The sequence below is a fragment of the Peromyscus leucopus genome, chromosome 13, assembly GCF_004664715.2.
Source record: "Peromyscus leucopus breed LL Stock chromosome 13, UCI_PerLeu_2.1, whole genome shotgun sequence".
NCBI lineage: Eukaryota > Metazoa > Chordata > Mammalia > Rodentia > Cricetidae > Peromyscus > Peromyscus leucopus.
This window is the reverse complement of record NC_051074.1, coordinates 24574246-24591618: the sequence shown is the minus strand read 5'-3', so window position 1 is coordinate 24591618 and position 17373 is coordinate 24574246. Positions and strand designations below refer to the sequence as shown.

The 17373-nt window shown below is 43.5% G+C and overlaps 1 protein-coding gene across 1 annotated transcript in view; it reads right to left on the bottom strand.

Moving 5' to 3' along the window:
* L3mbtl4 (L3MBTL histone methyl-lysine binding protein 4) overlaps nucleotides 1-16311 on the bottom strand; it is a 200255-nt gene extending 183944 nt beyond the window's left edge. The window contains exons 1-2 of the mRNA XM_028885131.2: nucleotides 16203-16311; nucleotides 15762-15853 (exon numbers count right to left, since the gene is read on the bottom strand). Coding sequence (XP_028740964.1) covers nucleotides 15762-15853; nucleotides 16203-16311 — 201 coding nt within the window. The remainder of the gene's footprint in view (nucleotides 1-15761; nucleotides 15854-16202) is intronic.
* Between the last annotated feature and the right edge of the window lie 1062 nt (nucleotides 16312-17373).

Here is a 17373-nt window from a genome sequence, read left to right as displayed (position 1 = left end):
CTTCCTAAACCAAGATTTTAGGTGTCTGTTTCTCCCAGAATCCACTACACTGCAGCTCTCATCCTGGAAATAACCAACATCCCTGTGGTGTGCATAGTCTCTATCCTTCCCAAGTTTGTTCTTGCAGAGGTATGTGGGTGCTTTATATCTTTTCTCTTGCACAAAATCAGCACACTCACACGGTTTGTGCACATGGCTTCCTGCCTGTTGAATGTTTCCCAGGACTCTTACTGGGTCAGTCAGCTTACATTCTTGTTTAGAGCTGCATTGTGTTTCACTGTGTGTGGGCACCACCACCCATTAAAGCTATATTTGGTTGCCTAGCTTTTTATATCAACATGAAATCATTTAAAAACTCCATGAATTGGCTGGTAAAATATCTTTCAAACCTTACATTCGCAGATGATTTTGGAAGATTCCAAGAAAACCTTAAAGGATAATGATATCCAAAACGGGTGACAAAAATGAATGATTTGTCAGGTTCATCTTATTTCTACAAAAATAAATGTCGTGTGTGTTTACTTCTCCCTATCTTCTTTCCACATATTCTCTGTTTACAGCAGACTGTGTTGAACACGCTCTGTGTGCCTGCCTCCTGTTCACTGCTTTGAAATTTCACAGCTCACTTCAAAGTTGCTGCACACACACACACACACACACACACACACACACACACACACACAATGCTGGCAAAAAGCCAAAAGAGCAGGATAGACAGCAGGGAGATGAGCATTAATATTTCAAAATGAAGCTACTGAGAGGGTGGCTCAGCAGCAAGAGCACACTTACTCTTGCAGAAGACCCAGATTAGGTTCCCAGCACTTCTGTCTTGGCTCATAACTCCAGTTCCTGGGGACCCAATGTCCTCTTCTGACCTCTGAAGCCATCAGGCATGCAGGGGGCACACACATATATACACAGGCCAACACTAACCCATAAACTAAAATAAATATTTTAAAAAGAAGACATTGAAGAAATGTACCCATTTTCCCAGCTCAACAAGGGTGAAATATGCAAGACTGGGTATGGGAGGAGCCGATGTTACAAAGTTCCTGATAGTGTCTAGTCTAGTCACACGTGGCTATTAGATACAGGAGTTGGGCAACAGCTCACAGGCAGCGGGGCGGAGGGTCCAGGCCCATCTCCCAGTATTTCAGAATTGTTTCTCGAGCCAAACTGGGGAGCTTTCTTTAATGCTACAAGCAATATAATATGGCTAAAAGAGAAGACAGTCCTGGGAGAATTCAAATCAAACTAAAGTTTCTATTTTAACCATCTGAAAGGCAAGAGTAAAAATGCCATGCCTTCAACCTGTCTCTTGTTGAATGGTTTATTTGTGATGTGACAGTTTTAAATCTCTCTCTCTGAATGTCCTGCATTTCTTGAACGTAACTGATAGCGTGCTGACAAGAGCACCTTCCATGATGTTGACAGCGATCCAGAATCACACTCTAGGTAAACAGAATCCCACCGCACGTAATACCCTAAGTCCTACAAAGTCCTCCAGTCTGCACATCTGAAGAGAGTGTCTACAGATAAACTCCACCCTAGAGACATGAGGAGGGGACTTCCTCAAGGTTAGAAGCCAGCACAGAAGCAGATCATAACCAAGAAGTCAAGTTCTGGAAGCCTGCCAACTGTTTGTTCCAGGTGAGGGGGCAGACTTGGCACAAAACAAGCACCGTAAAACTTGGCTCCCAGCTATGGCGCCCGCCTTACAGACAAGGACGGCTCCAGGAACTCCTGGACTCCTGGATTGCAGATGTTATTTTGTTTTCTCATTTTCTTTTACCAGAACACTCACAAAATAATATTTTCTACTATGAAATTGATTCATTTTACCACTGATGATGGAGAAGTAGTATTATTCAAGGTTCCATACCCACAGCAAAATCAGGTACAAATTATATGCTATTATTTTAAAAGCTTGCAAAAATGAGTTGTGAGTCATAGCATTAGTGGGGGGATGCTGTGGCTGGAGAAAAGACAGAAACGCTGTTGCCAAAGCTCCTTTGCACAATGCCACATGCAAGAGTTATCAGCGGGACATATGCGTGCCACCACAGTTTTGGGGACAGGTAAAGTCTCCAGGGTGCACACACACACAGATCTGGATGATCAGTGGAGGAGTGAAGGGACATGTAACTTTTCACATACAGAAAGACTGCTTTATCATGCTTATCTGTGAGTCAGCACAGTATCTGGAAGGTGAGCAGCCAAGGCCATCAGCAAAGCCTCCGCTGCGGAGTGTTGCAGGAGACAGGCGGTGTGCCCAGTACCAGATGCCAGGAGAACACCCAAAGACAGACCCTTAGTTCATCAGCAGGCAGAAGCTGCCATCCTCATGTTCTTACTTTTTAACACACAAACACATTTTTATTATAAAGTTAATAAATGTTTCAGCAAACAACAGCAAACTTACAGGAATTTTTCAAATGCACTGCAAAGATTTTCCTTTTTCCTGGGCTTTTAGTAAGCTGACTGACCCACTGCCTGCCACTTTAAAACACTTCAGTGTATATTTCTTAAGAACGAAGAAGTTGGCTACCATCGACATGAGGAAATTACAGAACTATTACAGACTCATGGCAAGGAGAGGCAAAAGTCTCACTCTTGACAGGATCTATTCAAGGTGAGGTTATACCAAGGAGACTAGTTAAACTTGAATGAAATCGTTGCTTAATATTTTGTTCATGATCTTAATTCATTTCTGGATGAATAAAATCAGGTATCTAATCAATTAGATTAGATTCTTTTTTCTAAGGTAATCATTCTTTTATTTATTTATTTATTTATTTGTTTATTTATCTATTTGGTTTGTTTTTAGAGATAGGGTTTCTCTGTGTAACAGTCCTGGCTGTCATGGAACTCGCTCTGTAGACCAGGCTGACCTAGAACTCACACAGATCCACCTCCTTCTGCCTCCCAAGCACTGGGATTAAAGGCATGCACCACCACTACCCCAGTTTTTTTTAAAGGTTTATTTGTTTATTATGTATACAGTGTTCTGCCTACATATATGCTTGCAGGTCAGGAGAGGGCACCAGATCTTATTACAGATGGTTGTGATCCACCATGTGGTTGCTGGGAATTGAACTCAGGACCTCTGGAAGAGCAGCCAGCACTCCTAACCTCTGAGCCATCTCCCCCCAGTTTAAGGAACACATTCTTAACATGCCTTGTAAAACACTGGTCCTCAGGTGTCCAAATCATTATCCAAGTGACAGCAGTGACTAAACAGAACTCATATTTAAGACCCACAACTTTTGACCCTTGCAAAGAGTTCAGCAACCTACAAGAATGTTTCTATGCCAGCAGTATATGACACATCTTCATTTGTCTCAAAGTGCATCTTGAGGAGGGAAACATTACCATTTCAAATGTCAAAAGTGAGATTCTGGGAAGTCAAAGGGACAGATTTATTTAAACAGCTTAACTACAATCAATACTTGATTATATTTTTTTTTACTCAGTGGGGATAAAAATAAGCATGCAATTAGTATGAAATGTGCAAAAAGAAACATAAAGAAGCAGACCCCCAAGATAAACCAAAAAACTAACCAATCAACTTCTAGAAGGTCAGAATGCATTTATAGAAGTCTCCAAAGTAGAGAAAATTATTCTGCTAGGTCTTTCAAGTGAAAGGCTGGTCAACTTAATATTTGATGGAACAAGAAAAAAATCACGCTCCTGTTTATTCCAAACACACAAAAGCACCCAGAACTATCTGAGGTATAGTTAACATTTGCTGTCACCCATGATGGTTAAGATATTGTTTTCTCATTAACACAAATAGGAGAATAAGACCAACCATGTGGCTAAGACATTCTTAATCAGACTGTACAGTGGCACTTTTGTGCACAAACACTCACATAGCACTTAACTCCACATCACACATGGCTCTAAGCACATAATGAGAATTACACACTAAATTACATCAAGGCCCTGTAGAGTTCCCGTGCACATTTTATGAATGAGGTGCCCAAGGCTAAGACTCAAGTGTATCTGTCCTCAGCATGCTGCCAAATAGTTACTATGCTAGCTCATTGCTCTGGGCTGAAAGTAATCCTGACCATCATCACTGTCACCGATTAAAGACATCGTTATTTTAAATGTTTATTTTACAGTTAAAAGTATGATTAGCTACATAAATATAGAAAATGAGCACCTGAGTATTTTCTATATGGCTGTCAAATGGTCCCCAATACCATTTGAAAAAGTGCATGAAGAGTTTGAAAGAGAACTTGTGTGTGTGGAGTATGTGGATATCCTAATGATGCAGTGGCAGATTGTATAACAAAGACAAGTGTTCTGAAGCCATCTAGCTAAACATCTGGCAAGGGCAGTCAGGATGGACTTCCTTGACCACAAAATATGCAAAAATAAGCAGAAAATGAACACAGCATGGTAGAATACAATGCCGCTGTCTAAAGGCCAAGGCACAGACCTGGCTGAGCAGAGGGGGCCTAACAGCTTTGGAAAACATGAAGTAAATGCCATGCATAGAGCAGACAAGCACGCTGTATGTTTTCACTTCACGGAAGAACACCAGGACTAAAGTACATACAGATAGAATGAGGTTCTCTAATTGCTCCATTTACAGCACCTGTCAGCACAGCGCACTGGATCCCAACTTAAACCTTGACCTGTCCACTACATTATTATGTTGGAATTTCACAAAGTTACCATGCCGTGGACAAGAGAGCTGGGGAGCTTGATTAACACAAAGCAGGGATGGGAACAAGGGAAGGAGGCAAGTTCACGTTCTGTTCAGGAGGTGAGAGGGCAGTGCCTGGCCACTGGTGGCTGGCCGAGGAAATGGCCAGCAGTAAGGTGCCAACCGACATTGAGGCTTCAGAGCCTGGGAAAGATGCACAGACTTTCCATATTGTGATAATTTGTACTTTCTGCAATGTGCATTGCCTACTGAAGCTTTCACAGACTCTGAACAGCTCACAAGCACACCAGTGTAGCTACTTTTCAGTTCTCACCCTGCTGAACATCCCTACAGCTTCAGTGCTCTACTGAGTACTTCAGAATCAATTGTTATTGAAGAAGTCCACTAACTGCAAGGTCCTAGAAGACTGGGATGTGTTAGCCATGCCTTCAACCTTTTCTTCAGGAAGCTTTTTCCCTAAGTTAACAGTGGCTCTTGGTCCAGGGTACCAAAATTCAGCATCCTCACCCAACGACTCAAGAGTATTTTTTTTTCAAGAGTATTTTTTTAACCTCATTTTTCTAATATTATTATATATTAATTAAAACCTGAAAAGCTTGCATATGTTTTGCTTTGGGTAACGTCTGGGTTTACATTTAGCCCTACAGATAAAGACAGATGCCCCCATTAAGATCCTTCTGGGTTTTTGGTTTTGTCTTTTTCTGTTTTTAATCACAAAGAAAATGAGTCTATACAAAGCACACACATAAATACATAGGACATGCTCATGCACAAAACAACTTTTTCTAGTCTTGCTCAGACTACACCTTGTACAGTTGGGTCTGATGGTGACCTGGTGACAGTGTTCTTGATGTCTTCAGGGACTCTAGGAATCCACCAAGTTCAATTACATGTTTATGTTCAGATGACTATAAATGTTCCACTAAAAATAGTACCAATAGCATTCATTAGATGTGACAGACACAGACACATACAGAACAGAGTCACACAAGTGCCCTTCAAGAGTATCTGTCATTACTCTCTCCACGGACTGTAAAACATACTTGGGAGATAAAAGGAGCCAGGACTTCAGAGTAGATGGTCATTGTAGCCACACAGGCAAATCAGCAATAAAGGCTTTGAATTCTGTGCTTACAAAGTGACATCTTCTTTGCTATCGACAGCTCAAAGAGTGAAACATGATGACTTGTGTAACAAAACAGCTGGCTTCTGAGCCTCAGTTAAGATGGCTGATTGCATGTCCTCGAGCTTTCATTTCAGAGGCTCTTCTCTGTTATGTTGAACACCTTTCAAAGATAAATTCTGAACTCAGAATCCCAAGCTGCTGCCAAGATTATACCCAGAGATGGTCCCTAGTAGAGAACATGGGATTCAGGAACCAACAAAAGTGTAATTTAATAAGTTAATGCAATTCTGACTGAATTTTTGAGGGTTTGTTCTGTTGAAATCTCAGGTGCAGAATCCTCATTTCCACAGAAATCTGGGTGTACAACCAACAACTAAATATGCATCCCAACTACTAGGCAAGCTATAGTCTCAGAAACAAATGAACAATAAACACTTCAGAACAGGTCACATACAGCTGGCTCCAGGCGAGCTGAGCCCAACAAAGAAAAGGAAGCCAGCAGCACATAGCAAGGCCTGTGCCCAGAGAATATTCTCAATAACTTTGTGATGGGTAATCGTTGTTCCTCAAATGGATTGCAAGCACCTTCTGGCCTAGTGTCTAAAACAATAAATCCACACAGCCTCCCTAAGGTGACTTAACTGGGGGCAGGGCAGAGGAAGGGGACACATGGACAAGGATACTGCCCATAAGAAAAATTTCCTTCAGCTACAGGGGGAGAGTCTGTCTGTCCTTGTTCCCAGATGCCACTCTGTTCTTTCTTTAAATTTCCTTTCTTCTGAAAAGCTCTGGGCTTGACACCTGGCTTCCAGCTGGCAATTCAGAAAAGCCACTGTCTCAGGAGCTTTGAGCCCTTTCTAGGAACAGAAGTGTGGGCCAGGTTGGCTGTCTGGTTCTAGCCTCACATCATCTATTCCACAGCAGCCTTGGTTCCTTGACTCTTACAATTTCAGAGAATGGAATTATAGGTATTGAAAAGTAACCGAGCCATGAGCTCAGGGCATCTCTTCAATTTTGCATCAAAAGTAAAGGCTGTGGAATTATGAGAAATGGATACTAGTGAGGGATCTTTCTGAGGTTTAGATCCTTTGCTATTAATCTGCTGAAGACTTCACATCATAGAGCAGCACTCTATTTCCAAATGTGCTCCACTTGAGTTAAGTATCAGTGAAACACCTGAATACAATGCATTTATCGATTCTTTTCTTGAAGGAAAACTACTAAACATCAATAAATTCATCTTCAAAGTAGGGTCAAGAAAAAAACAGAGAGAACAGAACCACAAAGCAAGCAAAGGAGCAAATGCTGGAGGCCAAACAGAAAGATGGGCAGGGATGAAAATGTTTTCAAAGCACCTTGTAACACTGTAGTTCTCACCAGTTTGTGTAACAGAGGCCGTTTTCACAGTTCGTATAATGCAGACAGTTCTCACAGTTCATATAACACAGTGGTTCGCACCAGTTCGTATAACACAGACCATTCTAACCAGTTCGTATAACACAGACCATTCTAACCAGTTCGTATAACACAGACCATTCTAACCAGTTCGTATAACTGCTAAGGGAACAATGCACAGTCACCGTGCAGCTCATAATATTTAACATGGTTTCTAAGAGGGATCTACATTAATGGTCGGGTGGTGTTACCAAATCCTTGGCAAGTGTGTTCACAACACAAAAGCTTGACATCACAATGAATTGTTTTAGATGGAAAGTTGTATTTGTCTGGGGTAGTTTTAGACACTTTGACATAGATATCTTTCTATACCTACAGAACTAAATGTTAAACTCAGTCTTCAACAGTTAAATACATACTCAGACTTTATTTCAAAGAAAGAACACACACACCACACACACACACACACACACACATGCACGCACGCACGCACACGCGTGTACACACACACACACACTCACGCACACGCACGCACGCACGCCGCGCGCGCGCGCGCGCGCACACACACACACACACACTTTCTTAGGTACCATTTCATGAACAGATATATTTAGAAAAATGGGGCTCTCCATTCTGCTCTAGTCATTCCTTATTCTTTCAGGTGGGAAGACTGAAAAAGGAGGAGTGTGAGCCAACAGGGGATGAGCCAGAGGTGTCTCTGTCCCCAGGGAGTCCTAAATGAACATAACCCATTACCTAGAGAAGAATGTCATTAACAAGGCCTAGAGTATTTATTTCCAAAATCATGCTACATCATAACAAATTTTAATAGCCGCACAGCATGACAGGAAAATGGAGACAGTGGCATAGAGGGTGGAGATGTCAGAGTGCGGAGAGAGGGAAACGTTAGGAGTTTCTGCCTTGTTTATAAAGAAAGGCATTAAGGGGGAGGGAGGGAAGTGGCTCTGATCTCAGCACAAAGAAAGTCCACATGTGGCCAAGGGTAAAGACAGGGTCCAGGGATTGGGGGAGTATAGATGTAACCAACCGTCTTATTAAATAAGAAACACAGAAACAATGCAAAAGAGAAAGCCGAGAGGTCAGAGCACAGAGCTAAAATCTCACCCTTCCGCCTGCCGTGTCCCAGCTTCCCGAATGAGGGTTCTATTTCCTGTCTGTTCGTCTTTTAAGTATTTTGTTCTGCCTTCTCATTGTTGTAAACCCAAACACGTGACTGCCTCGTCACTGTCTGAATGTACAGCCCCCTAGGTCTTAGAGGCATATGTCTCCAATGCTGGCTATATCCCTGAACACACAGATATCTATGGGATTAAAGGCGTGTGCACCACCGCCACACTCTGCTATGGTCTAATAGCTCTGACCCCGGCAACTTTATTTATTAACATACAATCAAAATCACATTTCAGTACAATTAGATTACAACCACAGGGGAGATCCCGGAGAGGAGTGTCCAGCTACCAGCAGTGAGGTGCTGGCTGCAGTCGGGAGGGAAGGGTCAATGTCGGACACTCTGTCCAAACATAGATCAGAGACAAGGAGCAGAGCATCTGTCCAAATGTAGATCAGAGATGAGGAGCAGAGCATCCTCAAGGGACAGACCAGCCAGGAAAGAGACTGTGGCCAGAGTGAGGCCTGACAAGTGGGAGATGATGGGTCCAGGCTGACAGTGTGAATAAGGCAGGGTCAGAGCGCACAGAGACACGGAACACTAAGAGGTGTTCTGAGAAGATCCAGGGACTTGGGGCTGAAAGAAAGACTGGAAAAATTCTTGCACTTATCCAAGTGAAGCCTGTGTCAGACACAGTCAAAAGCCTCACAAGATTATCCCTGAATTAGGTGACCTTTGGCATTTACAGCTAAATGTGGGAGGTCAGAGAGGTGAGTCACGTGCTTTCTCCATGAAGTGGCAGAAGAGAAGCTAGAGGGGCTTGCTAAAGTAGTTCCCCTGGAGGGGAAAAGAAGAAGAAAATAAAAGGAAAGAAGTGAGGGAGGGGGAAGAAAGGGAGGAAGGGAGGGAGAGAAAGAGGAGGAGGAAGGGAGGGGAAGGGAGAGGAGGAACAAGGAAATGAAACTCAGTTCGTCTCCAAGGACTTTATAACCCCATCATGAGGGAGAAGATGCTCAGCAAAACTTACCAATGGCTTCAAAATCGGGGCTCTGGAGTTGGCTCAGTTGGTAAAGTAGCACAAGCCCGTAATTCCAGAGCTGGGACAGAGTTAACAAGTGGATGTCTGGGGCTTGCTGGCAGCCCAAATTAAATAGATGAATTCCAGATTCAGGGAAAGTCTTCATTAAATAATTTGTGGGCAGTGACTGAGGAAGACGCCCAATGGCATCCTCTCACCTCCACGTGCACACAGGCAACAGCACACACACACACACACACACACACACACACACACACACAGGCAACAGCACACACAGGCACACACACACATACCAGAGGAAAGACAGGTAGCCAAATGTGCTAATACAAAAATGACATGTAACAGTACATGCTGCTAAGACTACGGGTATAGTGCAATAAGGGCCATAGTTCATAGAGACAGACCAATACCTTCAGCTCAAGATGTGTGTACAAAAAGACAAAGGGCTCACTCTTAAATTAAGGAAGTGGAAGTGATCCCCAAGAGAAGCTACAGGTCAGACCTTGAGCGGACTTCATGGACAGACATGCACAGCCGGTCAATCTCCACCATGATCAAGCTAGCCACCCAGGACCCTAGAAGATGGCCATTCACTAGGACACTGAGCCTGGCAAGGCAGCTCATCCAAAGGAGGTGGAGCTAACTATGGTTTGTATGGGACATATGGAGGGTGAGGGCTTCATGTACCTAGGGAGGTGGTAGGGAGCATGTGTGACACCTGAGGTGGACATGTGCCTCCAGGGAAGGGCTGTACAGCACGTATGGGAGATGATAATAAACTAACAAAGGGGGCTGAGGACCCTAGTAAGAGAGGGGGTAACTTGAGAAACCTAGGATGCTGAAACTGGTCGGGACAAATGGGAAGCCCCATGGAGAAAGTGGAGGAACTATTGGTCTTCCAAGAAAAACTAGTGCTTTGTGAACCTGTGAAAGCAAACTGCATGGACCTATCAGGTAACTGAGACCCTGGCTCACCTCTGCAAAGGGAGCTCACCTGGGGCTTACAGAACAAGAGCATGGGGGAGATGGCTGGAGCTGAAAAGGAATTAGTGGTCCCGTGGAAAGATTTACCATTCAAGGAAGCTGGGAAGAACATCATAGGTTGGGAACGTGGCTGAGTGAGGAGAGAAGTGTAAACATATTAGCAGTGCACAGAGACACAGGAAGGGCCATACCCAGCAGCGGACTCACATGCTTCTCTCATGAAGCAAGCAGAGAAACAGTGGAAATAACACAGCATAAACTGCAAAAAGACTCCTCCTTGGTATGCAACAGAAAGGGAGTGCCAGGAAGCTAGAGAACACCAAGACTATTCACGCTCCTGAAGGAGGGAGGTGATGGCCTGGTGAGGGGTACCAGGGAGAAGCAGCTATACCATCTGGCCATAAAGAGAAGAGAATCATGAGCTACTGAGGAAGTTGTATCATTTGTTGGGTTAGAAAGGTCAGGACCACCTCATGAGCAGACATTCAGGCCCGGGAGAGGACAGCCTAGAAACAGCGCTAAAGAGGACGGCATCTGCAGCAGGCAGGATGATGCCCCAAAGTAATGAGCAAGTGCTGATCCGAGAAGCTAAGTATGTCATCATGCATGGCTGACAGAATTGGGCGGATGTGATTACCTGCAGCATCCTGAGATGGAAAGATTATCCTGGCTTATTGGGGTGAGCCAGCATCATCAGAGGTTCCTTATCAGAGGGAAACAGGAGCACCAGAGGAAACATGACACTGAAAACAGAGGTTAGACTTACGAGTCAACTGGTGTGGGTAGTCAGCGAGCAACCAAGGCAGGAAGACACTCTCCCCCAGAGTTCCAGAGTAAGAACAACCTTCCAGACCCATTTCAGACTGCTGACCTTCCGAACTGTCAGATAATCAGCCTGTGCACTTTCAGACCACTGAATATGTGGTAATCTGTCATACAGCAATGAGGACCTAATACTGCATCTTAGCTACATGGAATCAAGATTAACCTCTATTACTAAATTATAAGAATATGCAAGGAAGTCCAAGAGATTTTTAACTTTTCTAGTAAGTTTTGGGTTTTTTGAAATGCCATTTTTTTTTCAACACAGAAGTGTACCTTCCTTGCTGGATGCCTAGTTCTTTATTTTGCCTGTTTTCCTAGCAACCTAACATGGGCTGGTAAGAGGGATAGAAGAAAGAGTTGGCCTTTAAGCTAGTGACAGGAATGTGGAGTACAGTAAGACTTGCTGTTCAGGGCCAGGTGTACCCCACAAACAGGCAGTATATGGGTTACTGTCCCGGGGAAGGCATACAGAAGGTGCTGGTATCTTGTCTCACTGCTACATCTACAGAATCATGAGGATGCCATCCCCAAGTCATCACTGCCACCTGAGTGAGCTGGGCATGGCTGGCTCTCAGCAACTATATGAGGAGAAACCAGAGTGAGCAGGCTGTCAAGACAGAGACTTTCTAGGTGAAACAGTACAAACTTGGATAAAGACTGAACAGGTGGTCGTGAGAGCAGCCTGACATACCCAAAGGAAGCTGTGTCCAATTGTGAGAGATTCAGTTCCATACAGATGCAAATATGAGAAATGGAGGCTGTGGGTGGACATGAGGAGGGGAGGAGGAGGGGAGTGGACATGAGGAGGGGAGGAGGAGCTGAGTGGACATGAGGAGTGGAGGAGGAGGTGAGTGGACATGAGGAGTGGAGGAGGAGGTGAGTGGACATGAGGAGTGGAGGAGGAGGTGAGTGGACATGAGGAGTGGAGGAGGAGGGGAGTGGACATATGAGGAGTGGAGGAGGAGAAGTGAGTGGACATGAGGAGTGGAGGAGGAGGTGAGTGGACATGAGGAGTAGAGGAGGAGCTGAGTGGACATGAGGAATGGATGCAGCACACAAAGATATTAAAATAATATCTGCGGTAGATGTATGTATGCACTGGTAAGGGTGGTGACAGGAAAGACAGGAAGAAATACTTGCAATACCAACCTCAGCAAAAGGAAAGAAAAACAATATTTCAATTTCCAAATTAAATCAAGATAGACATCACACAGGTAATAAGGAGAAACTGTCTTTAAATCTGCTGTAAACATCAGGTATTTATATTGTTTTATTTATATTCTTGTTTATGTCTTACCTCAGATGGTGAAATTAACTATGAAAATATGAAACAATTGGCTTTGTCTGGTACTCAAGGAAACTTAAAAGAGACAGGTAGATTTTCAGAAATGTGAGTATAAATAAAATAGGCACACTTTCCTTAAAGTGTTATCATTTCATTCTCTTAGTTGAATATGTCTCTGATTTTCAGGGTTTAATTGTGTGTGTGTGTGTGTGTGTGTGTGTGTGTGTGTGTGTGTGTGTGTGTGTGTGTAAGTTTGCATGTAGCTTTGGTATAGCTTCTAAAACTTGAATGTTAGTTTAGAAAGATTAGCAGTGAACCACTACTTTAATGCCTTTAGAATAGTAATCCAGTCAAGAAACACAAACAACTTTGTTCTATTTTTAACACTAAGAGGCCAAAGAACTTCATTCACAGTGGCTGGCGTGAACAACATTATTATAATATTTGCACACCAAAAGGAACACTAACAATCAAGGGTGTCAATATAAAATTGAGTTCAGCTCCCTCTTGGAAGGCTGACACAACCTTCTGTCTTTTTGACGACACTGAAATTTTCAATCACGAGCATGTTTATTCATCTTAAAATGCAAGTGTCAAGCTGGAGTCACACCAGATCTTGAGCACAGACATCTTCAGTTGCTAAGAGATCAAGGCAAACACAGTCGCTTCTTTCTTTCCTCACTCAGAGTCAGACAAACCCATAAATAACACAAAATGTCTCCTAAAGTCATCACTTGTGCGGCCCATGAGTAATGATCTGCCTCACCATTGTGGGTTTTTTTTTCCGTTTTCTTTTCCCTCTCATCCAAGTCTTTGATGATTTTTAGATACAATCCAAAACATCATCTTCTCCCCCATTCTTCTACCATCTCCAACCCCTCCCATGTCTCCTCTCTCTCTCTCTCTCTCTCTCTCTCTCTCTCTCTCTCTCTCTCTCTCTCTCTCTCTCTTCTCTCTCTCTCTCTCTCATAATCGTGGCCTCATTTTCTTTAATTAGCACTGTTTTGCACACACATAAATAAGCTCATACATATATAAATGCATAATAACGTATTTTAGGTAATGTCTTCTTTCCCAAATGAGCAACAAGATTCTGAGAAATGGCATTGACTCTTGGTGCCTCATGCTCTCTATATGTCCTTTGGCACATTCAGAGCCTTAAGACATGAGCAGCTTCCTGTCAGATCAGAGGTAAGATAAAGGGAGTCAGCATGTCAATGACTCTGTGGGCTATCACTAATGTTTTCTGTATCTTCAAAGTTGACAAATGTCAAAGTTCAATCATATCTCACAGTCATCTCATTAGCCAAAGGACCATGGGTGAGCATCCTGTGCTGACCACCCAGTTTCACGCACTTTTCACGCATCTCCCTCCACAGGGACACCTGACCATCCTTCCCTCACTAAGAGCTTTCCACTAACACTTATTCCTCTCTCTAAAAATGGAGGGACACACGCTTCACTTCATGCCCAACAGCCTAAGAATTTGGTTCCCAACACAGATGCCCTGATTTGCTTCAGTAGAAGTCTCCCGTTTCCCCTGGGTGTCTTTTTTTTTTTTTTAACACCAAACCAAGAAAGGGAAATCTAGAGGAGAAAGCTTCACTCTCCAAGCATTTCTGCAATGGCTGATGGACCTTAAAGAACTGTCCAGAATAAACTAATGACACTAATATGCTCTGTGTCTGGGCTGAAGGAACACAACAGAGGGATAGTGAATCTGACACTTGCCTGCCTCCAGCCTAAACTCACCTTGCTTTGCAAACGCCTTCACTGTACGCCAATGCTCAGATATCTAGTGTCTTAAACCCGGCGCTAGGACCCCGACCTGAGGGTGCAGCACACACGTGAGGCACAATGTTCTCTATAGGCAGTTTGTCCATGTGTACGTTCTATTTCCATCATTATCCCTCCATCTTTGCTCTGGGTTACCTGGAGACTCTGGATAGCAATGCCATCAAATGTAGGCTCAGAGTCACCAGCTGTGTCCTTAGGTAAATGTCACCTCCTGGATGCAGATCAGGTTCTTCTTCCCTAGGTTCTCTACCCCCTGCTGGGTCACTCTATCTATGGACCTGCAATGATCCTACATCCAGAATATGGGATGGGCACAGGCAGAGAGGGAGAGGCCTGCGAGAGACACTGGACTGTTTGGGTCCAAGCTACCTTCTCCAAGACCTTCTGGAACTCCAAAGAAAGAAAGGTCTTCTTGTAAGTCAATCAACATTAAGAGGTCATGCATGCACACTCAACACAGAAAACACTAAGAGATGCAAGAGAAAGAGACGCACCTGCCTAGCATTTGTGCTATGGACTGACATGGTGTGGATGGGATAAACAGCAAAGAAGGGTGGTGGGGACCCAAGCACTAAGCAGAACCTACATACCCTCACCCCTCCCAAGGAGGCAGACCTCAGAGCCCCACAGAATGGAGGCTTCCCGCCCCATGCCCTGAGATTCTGGTTCAGCAGCCCTCAAGAAGATCAGCACTTCAGCCCTTTCTATGTGATACGCAGGCGCGGGTAAAGCCTCTGTTCTAGATGCTTTCAGATCTCTTTATGGTCTTTTTCTCCCTACCTCTCACTACGTCCACAATGATAAATACTGGTCATTTCACCAGAAACAGAATCTGAGGGTACCACAGCAGCTGTCATGAGATGTGTAGCAAGCACAAGCACAAGGTTCACCTCTCACTGAAGGTTAAAATACAATATAATGGTGTAAATTTTGAATACAGAAGAGTCCCTGTATATAACCACAGGCTCTAGTGCCCAAGCACTCAAATAAACAAGTCTGTCCTGGCTGCTCAGCAAATCTTCCTAGTTGGAATGGTGTGATCTGGGGCTCCCACTGTCTTTTTTAACATCCCACTTCATGTATTACTGTCAGTCAACAAGCAAAAATAGATCTGTGTATCCTAACCCTTGAGTGGACATATACAAATGATATCAGTTAATAGGAAGAAGGTGATTAATTAAGGGGCAGATTGCCTTATGTGTTCAACTTACCTAGTCTCTCAAAAATCCAAGTAGACAGGTATCTTTCCTACTATACAAGTGGGGAAACTGAGGCACATAAAGGCTGAATGACTTGCCCAGGGCTCACAGAGATGGTAGGTGGCAGTGCTAGATTCAAACCCAGCTCCAGTGTATACTCTGAAACACTAAAGTTTGGATTAGCTTTGCCAGGTCATTTCCTAGGCCTGCCCATGAGTTAACTAATCGCCAAGGTGTCGAAGCAAATGTTTTCATTTCAGGGAAATTTCCTAATTAAATCCCAGTGAGAAATGTTAAGGCTGACCTTGGAAAACAGCTCAACTGGTGCGGCCACAGCACTCAAGTCTTTTAAGTACTGCTCCCAGGACCAGGTTTCCCCTGTAGTCACAGAAGGTTCTAGAAGAGAAAATACAACACTTTTCCTGAAGCAATTCTTGAGGGAATAAAAACAGGATAAAACGTAACTGAAGGTAAACTCAAATAGCAGGCTGCTTAATTTGGTGATCAGAAGAGCCACAACTAGTTAGGACATTGCCCCTTATTTCCTGTACACAGCCGGGAGCCTTCCCTCATCCATGGCTCCACACTAAGCTTTCTGCGTCAGGAGTCAAGCTCATGAACACACCTCAAATAGGTGCCTCCTGTAACTTGCAGTTGGCATCTCAAAGACGACAGCAGAGACAGCAAAGGGATGCGGTTGACTTCCAAGTCAATGGCCTGAAGCCTTTGACCCCTCCCCTTTCACCTCCACGATGCCTTTGGTGGGTGTCAGCTGGCAAAAGCCTCAGAGGCAGCATGGCAAATGTGGCCCTACTTGCCAACAGTCGTGATGGGCTTCTACTTGATGTGGCCATTCTTCTAGGAGCTTGTCTTAATGGACTCACAGTAGACTACCCAGCGGACAAGACACAAGACTTCCGTTAGTAGTCCACAAAGCAATGAAACACTAGAAATAAATTAAATGTCCATCAAGGAGTTAATTCAATGTTTGTTTTTTTTTTTGGTTTTGTTTTTTTTGTTTGTTTCTTTGTTTGTTTTTTGTTTTTGTTGTTGTTTTTGTTTTTCTGAGACAGGGTTTCTCTGTGTAGCTTTGTGCCTTTCCTGGAATTCGCTTTGGAGACCAGGCTGGCCTCGAACTCTCAGAGATCCGCCTGCCTCTGCCTCCCGAGTGCTGGGATTAAAGGCGTGTGCCACCACTGCCCGGCTCAATGTTTTATATAGACATACCACATATGGTATGCAGAGGTCACACAAACAATACACTAAGGAAGTGGAGAGAGTTAAGAAAATAAAACTCCTTTTTTAATAAATATGTGGTAGATTAAAAGTGAGATGAGCCGGGCAGTGGTGGCACACGTCTTTAATTCCAGCACTCGGGAGGCAGAGACAGGTGGATCTCTGTGAGTTCGAGGCCAGCCTGGGCTACAGAGTGAGTTCCAGGAAAGGCACAAAGCTACACAGAGAAACCCTTTCTCAAAAAAAAAAAAAAAAAAAAAAAAAAGGTGAGATGAAAACTATGGAAGTCATATTTCACATGAAGTCATCTTTTGGTACAAGGAACATAAATAATTTGCTTTACAATCTTCCTCCTGCATTGATTTTTCTGCTTTCCCAATTTTGCAGATTGATATTTAGTCGTTGAAATAAAAAATTACTATTTTTAAATATTGAAAATTAGAAAAAAAATGTCTTTAAAATTACCACAGGTGCCTCAGCAAAGTCTCCTCTAGAATTAACCAAGAAAATAGCTCTGCACTAATAAAAGTTGAAGGTAAAAGTGTACACCAACAGAAAGACAAAGACATAAAAGGGAATTAGCATGGGAAGGTTAAATTGCATACACACATACACGTGATATATATAGATATATATATATAGAGAGAGATGATTCAGAGATTATCAAATCCTGTGTTTAA